Genomic DNA, 7037 nt, shown 5'->3' on the forward strand with positions numbered 1-7037 from the left:
GAACGTAACTTTTTTTCAATCACTTCGTGACAAATTTCAAAAGCGGCCAACACTGTTAAATACGATTCACAATGCTTCACAACAACAAACTGATGGTTTGCGTGCATCATACAACATCTCCTTGGTGATTGCTAAGTCAGGAAAGCCGCATAAAATCGGTGAAGAACTCATCCTACCAGCAGTTAGTGAGGTTCTGAGTACTGTTTTGCATAAGTCACCACATGATATAATGAAAACGATTCCTCTCAGCAACGATTCAGTGCAAAGACCCATCGATGAAATGGCTGAGAATGTGGAAGATACACTGTGCAGCACACTAAGGACAACAGAATTTGCATTACAGCTGGACGAGTCAACTTTACCAGGCAATGAATCTTTGCTTCTCGCTTATGTGCGTTTTATAAAAGACGGGAGTTTGGCTCAAGAGTTGTTATTTGCAAGGCAACTAAAAACCGATACTAAAGGGGAGTCAATATTTCGTGTGGTTGAGGAGTTCTTCAACGAAAAGGAAATTCCACTTAATCACATACTTGCTTGTGCAACTGATGGAGCACCATCAATAACTGGTCGCTACCGTGGGTGTGTTGCTTCCTTGAAAAAATCAGTGCCCAATATCTTTACTTGAAAAAATATTTACTTGAAATCTTTACTTGAAAAATCTTTACTTGAAAAAATCAGTGCCAAATATCTTTACTTGAAAAAATCAGTGCCAAATATCTTTACTATTCACTGTGTCATTCATCGCCAACATCTGGTTGCAAAAAACCTCAGTGGTCGCCTACACAATTCATTACACACTGTCATTACTGCAGTGAATAAAATTAAAGCCCAGGCTCTCAATGATCGACTATTCCGGGTGCTCTGTGCTGAGAATGATGAAGACTTTGAACGTTTGGTGCTTCATACTGAAGTTCGTTGGCTATCAAAAGGAAACTGTTTGAAACGCTTTTACAACCTTTTTGACACTGTTGTGGAGTTTTTTGAAGGCACGAATGCTTTGCTCAGTAATGACCTCAAAGAAATCAGGCATGACATTGCTTATTTGTCTGAACTATTTGCAGAGTTCAATGCAATGAATGTGCAGTTGCAAGGAAATGACACCAATCTTATTAAGGCCAAATCCGTCGTATCTACATTTATTGCAAAGTTAACTCTATTCAAGCGCAATATAGGCCGTCGTGAGCTATACCAATTTCCAAGCTTGTCTGAGCTAGAACAGAAAGGCGGGATACAAGATGACGATCTGCAAGTTTATTGTGACCATTTAAATATGCTGCATGAAGATATGTCTGAGCGATTCAAGGATCTTCTTATGATGGAAATTCCAGACTGGGTGATAAATCCATTTTCAGATATTGAGGAAGTTGGAGTAGTGGAGGAAGAACTAATTGAGCTACAAAATGACATTGAGCTGAAGCCAAAGTTTAAGAAATCGTACCAGGAGTTTTGGTTACAGAAGGACATTTCTGATCGCTATCCTGCACTATGGAGAGTGGTTCAGAAGCTCCTGGTTGCATTTCCAACATCATATTTGGTGGAACGTGGTTTTAGTGTGGTCTGCCTACTTCTTTCCAAACAAAGAAATCGACTCCAGATTACTAAACGTGGTGATTTAAGACTCATGTATCACTTCATCAAGCCCATCCATCACATTAAGAATTTACAGAATAGTGAGGTATTCTACCCTAGTTACTAAATGTGGTATCTAATATCCTTGCTTAATGACTATCAGACTTTGAAAAGATGATATCACTGGATAAAGTTCATCAATTATGTTCAATTGAATAAATAAACTAAAAAATGTAATTACATTTTGAATAAATATTCAATTAATTGTTACTGTTTTGAATTTTATTGTTATTATCTTCCTTAGTGGGTCGTCGAAAACCACTATTCTGAATAATGATTTTTATAGGGTAGGGTAGGGGGGCACTGGGCATGAGTTTGTGGAACCAAGGGGGCGGTGACCTGAAAAAGTTTGGGAACCACTGCAATGTGTTTGTCACATTTCCCCCTCCCCCGGTCTTGAATCCCCCCCCCAATACATACTGTATAAAAAACTTGGGACTCAATAATACTCCAATGCACTTTCATAGTCCATGAAAGCTTATGCCAAAATAAATGTGTTCGTCTTTAAGGTGTTAGAAGACTTTGCTTTTTGGTGCACTAAACTAATATGGCTACTACCTAGAACTTATTCAGATATATTGCCCATCTTAGCCCAAGGGCTATTGGGGCAGGTAGCAAAGAGCTCCACCCCCTCCTTCCTGCGGAACAGAATGACAAAAGAAGCAGCTTTAGACCAGATCAGAGGTTGCTCATCTGGCCCAGTATTGCCTACTCTGGATGGCAGCAGCCCCCAGGGTTTTGGCGGGGGCGGGCGGGCGGGCTTCCCTATCCTTTAAACTGGAGCTGCTATGGATTAAACCTGCATGCAAAGATGTTGCGTTCATTTTGCTCTGGTTTCTTAACTTCATCCTGAGTTCTGCAGCCTGGACGGATCAGGAATTCGTCAACCAGCTCAGAGCCTAATTTTGGCAAGGTTGCAAGGAAAGGAATTCCGTTACGGACAAGGAATAATAACCCCTTTCTGGTTATTACGAGGGCATCCTGGGCAGATTTCGTTAGAAGTCACGACAGGGTACATGTTGGACTAACGCCAATTAGGGCTTTGTAGATGGTAACCAGCACCTGGAATTATACCTGGAAGAGAACGGGATAGTGCCATCCCCCCTCCCCCTAGATGTGTTGAACTGCAAGCCCCATCATTCCCAGCCAATAGAAGCATTGGCCATGCTGGTGGGGAAAGATGGGCATTGCAGCATCCCAACACACCTGGAGGGCACCAGGTTGGGGAAGGCTGCTCTACAGCAAGGCCCAACAACTCACGATCTTAAGCACCCGAACTGTAGAAAGGTAACAGCAGACAATGGATAAAGGCAATTTTATTGTTTAATGCACAGTTGATGAGGATTTGGGGACCTGAACATGTTTCCCAGCATGCCGTGCTCCCCAAGCCTGATGGGACGTTACCTATCCACCCTCGGCACCGAGAGCTTTCAGCAGAGGGCTTCATCCTGTCCCATGCAGGCGGGGTGCTGCTGCAGGGAAAATACGACGGCTTGTTCTGGGCACAGGGCATGAGCGGCGGCTGGAGAAAGCCAGAGTGCTAGCCGGGAGGCCTCTGCTAATGAGCGGTGAGCTACTGAAGCTCAGTAAACCGGCCGGCCGGCCAGCCACAGAGTAATCCCTGGACAGAAGTGGGGCTGGGACATGGCTTTGCCCCACAAGAAGTGCTTACCATGAGCCAGAACTCAGGTGCAGCTTCTTCCAGACTTTTTGTTATGCCTATTCCCTCGAAAACCCGCCTTGTGTTGGGGCTGCGTGGAGTCCGCTTAAAAAAGAAGTAAAATCCAGCTCCTGGAACGGTAAAAATTGGATTCTGGAATCTGTATAAATAATGCCAATGTACCTGATTTCTCTGATTTTGCCTATCTTACTGGTTCTGTTATCTTGCATAACCTTTTTCTGGTGGTAGTTTGGGGGCTGAAGAGCTAAAGTGTTCCACGTGAACCACTGCAAACCTCCTGGCCTCTGGAGACTTCTAGCAGGCATCGTCTGGGTGCTTTGAACTATGCCTGTTCATCAGTGAGGGACAGAAAACCATTTTTTTTTAAAAAAAAAAGGAGGCAGGTTCTGTAGATCCTGCCATGCGCGCGTTCATCTGTCCACACTCGGCACCAAGAGCTTTCAGACCTGCTGCGGCATTTGCAGGGCTGTGTGTTTGCTCCTGGAGAGCAGAGTAGCCGAAGAATGTGGCAGAGACTAAAGAATCCACCGCTTTTGTTTTTAAAGCAAGTTTCTGTCCCTCATTGTTGTGAAGAGATACTTGGAAGCAGCTGGATCAGGATGGACAATTCCAGATGTTTTTGGCCTAGAACTTCCATGATCCCTCATCCTTGGTTATACTTTCCAGGGCTGATGGGAGTTGTAGGCCAAAACATCTGGAGGCCCACAAGGTGCCCACCCCTGATGGAGAGGATGCCTTGCTGGAAGTCTTAAGAGGCTGCAAGTTCCGAACGCCAGCAGTCTCTCACGCCTTGCCGACACAAACAACCCCTGCAGTTTTCAAAGGCACCCAGATTTACAGTTCGCTGCCCTTCGCCCCTTTCCTCTCTGCCGCCTGTTCTCTCTGGGATTCTTCTGAGGCAGGCAGAGGCTTCGCGGGGGCAAGCTGGAACTCTTCCGGAACAGGTGAGTCGCGCGTCTCCTTCCGGTAGAACCCCAACTCTTTCACCAGCCGGTTGATCTCTTCCCGGGACATTTCAGCCAATGGAATTCTCTGCAAAATAAATGCAGGCGACGGGGCTCACCACGGATCCTTGGCACGTGGCTACAAACTGCGGCAAGCCGGCCTGGCCTGGCCTCAGGGCATGCTAGGTGCTGCGCAGCCAGCTCTGCCTGAGACCCGAGCAAGGCTGAAATTTTGGAGGTGGACTCCAGAAGAAAAGCCCCTTTTTTCTTCTTAGAAGAAAAAAATCATGTAGAATTCTCCCCCTTTGGCCTAATTTATACGGCAACTTTTAGGGTTTAATCCTACGCATGTTTAGACAGGCAAGAGTCCCACCTTTGGATATCTTCCGCATCTTGGATAGCTCATTTAGAGTTCTGAAGGGTTCTGAACGAAACCCGAAGTGGATTCGCAGCCCCACTGACATCGGAGCCACCAGCCTCCACTGGAATTCATTCTAATGTAGGTAAAACATCACTGGCTGCACACAAGAGGAAGGCTTGGGGGAACCTCAATCTTTGCAATCGGACAAAAAAAGGTAAGGAGAAAACCTCCAAGGGGGCAGCCATCCCCCGCCCCACCGGCCACAAATATCCCACTGCGTAGTCCGCATGCCCAGTGGCCACAGCACGGTGAAAGGGGAAGTGAGACAAAGCATTTCTTCACAAGGCTTTCATTGCATGTTCATGATTCGTCACTCATGGAAGTTTGCCGGTCCTTTACACGACATCATCAACTTCCAAAGTATGACCTGCACTTTCTGACTTTCTCCTGCTTTCAAAAGATCAGCATTAACCGATAAGGGACGTTAATCCAATATATGGGCAGTGTGTAATAACGGTGTTGTGCTATAATCACAGCACCATCTAGTGACTGTAAAATGAAACCTATGGAACTGAATTGAGAAAGGAAGTCATACTCAATTCAAAGCACATGTCTGCCCAAGTAATTGAGCCGATTGTAATCCTGCAAAGAACCTGGAAGCAGAAAGCCACGGTAAGGAGGCAGGATTTCAGCGTCATGTCATGTACTCCAAAGAAAAGAAGGGTAAGAAATAGAACAGAACATCTTGAAGGCTCTCCCATACTAGAGGCATTCAAGAGGCAGCAGGGATGCTTTAGGGTGGATTCCTGCACTGAGCAGGGGTTGGACGCGATGGCCTTAGGCCCCTTCCAACTCTACTATTCTATGATTCTATGAAGGGGAGTGCAACATTTTGTGCCAGGTCCCACTTGTTTGCTTAACGCCATTCACACAGTTTCTACTGGCAGTTTCTAATGGTGTCAAGCTTTGCGTGGCATGGCCGTAAAATGGGTTACAGTGGATGCACGCAGTGGAGGCTGGTGGCTCCGATGTCAGTGGGGCAGTGAATCCGCTCTGGGTTTCAGTCAGAACTCTAAGAAGCTATCCTTCGCCAACTTTAGAGTACTGCCTGATTTGGATTGAAACCCAAGTGGATTCACTGCCCCACTGACATCGGAGTCACCAGCCTCCACTGCCTGCACGAGTTCAGCATTCTGTCTTACCTGCAACTCTTCATACTTAAAGTTGAGCAGCACCAGTTCGGGATCCGCTCCAGCCAGGTGTTTCAGGACAAGGTTGTGGCTGGAAGAGATCGTTAAGGAACCTGACAGGCTGGAGTTATGGGAGGGGTGGCAACAGCGCTGCCGTTTTCTTCTTCTTCTTCCTATGCCAGCCGGGAAGTTGAACAAATCAGTACTTCGGCCTCAGGCAGACTTCTCCAATCCCAATGCCCACCCAATGTGTTGGACTACAACTCCTATTATCCCCAGCCAGCACAGCCAATTGGGGATGGTAGGAGTTGTAGTCCAACACAACAGGAGCACCGCCAGGTTGGGGGAGGTTGGCTCAAAGGTACTGCAGGATCTGTCGGCTTTAGGTTCCTAGGGCAGAGACGGAGAATTGCAGGATGTTCCTTTTAAAAGGCTGTTTTGCATTTTGGACCACCATGCTGGAGTCAATACACGCCCCCCCCCCCATTCCCACCCCTCTGCCCCTGTTGTTAGCACGGAGTCACGGCTGCCCCAGACAGCCCCATGCCAACAACTGGTGCAGAGCTAGAAAGTATTTATGGAATAAAAGTCCTAGGTCTTTTATAAAAGTCCTAGGTCAGCTTCCTTTTGTATCACGGACTGTTTTCTCACGGCACAAGGCAGGAGACGCCACCCTTCCTTCGCATCTAAACAGGGCCCTGCTGGATCAGGCCGAGGGTCCACCCCGTTTCCCATAGAGGCCGGCTAGAGGCCGCCCTGTCCTGCTTGGGGACTCTTCAGGGGCAAGAACCCGACTCCCAGGGCCGTCCCCCAATAACCGTCTATTTGGAAACATACGTCTTCTGAGCCTCGTAAACCATGATCCAAGTTAAAACAATATATAATTTAAAAGCAGCGTCAATGAAGGTGCTCCTTACCTTCTAGCCTTCAGAAGACCATTGGCTCCTAGGGGGAAAAGCAGAGAAAAGGGGGCATTAGTGGCAGAGCACTGGAATTTCTCTGTGCCCCACCGTCCCACCTCCCTCAAGGAGGGGTGCAGCCCTGCCTGTGAAGGGCGGAGGGCTGAGAGAGGCCAAACCTTTACTTACCGGGACGATGGGGGCAGCAAAGGCAGGGAGAGGAAAGGAGGGGGCTGGACTCGTGTCCATCGGTTCCTAGGATGACAAGGAGAGAAATGTACAGTTAATGACAGGGACCCAGACGATCCCTGTACCCCCCACAGCCCCACATGG

The 7037-nt window shown here is 47.3% G+C and overlaps 1 protein-coding gene across 1 annotated transcript; it reads right to left on the minus strand.

The window, feature by feature from the left end:
- Positions 1 to 4144: 4144 nt before the first annotated feature.
- LOC134410725 (selenoprotein M-like) lies at positions 4145 to 5889 on the minus strand (the record flags this gene model as incomplete). The annotated part of the gene is made up of 2 exons (XM_063144193.1): positions 4145 to 4342; positions 5818 to 5889. Coding segments are annotated over 2 exons (270 nt in total), but the record flags the coding sequence as incomplete, so codon positions are not given.
- Positions 5890 to 7037: the final 1148 nt, after the last annotated feature.

This window comes from Elgaria multicarinata, chromosome 18, assembly GCF_023053635.1.
Source record: "Elgaria multicarinata webbii isolate HBS135686 ecotype San Diego chromosome 18, rElgMul1.1.pri, whole genome shotgun sequence".
Lineage (NCBI taxonomy): Eukaryota > Metazoa > Chordata > Lepidosauria > Squamata > Anguidae > Elgaria > Elgaria multicarinata.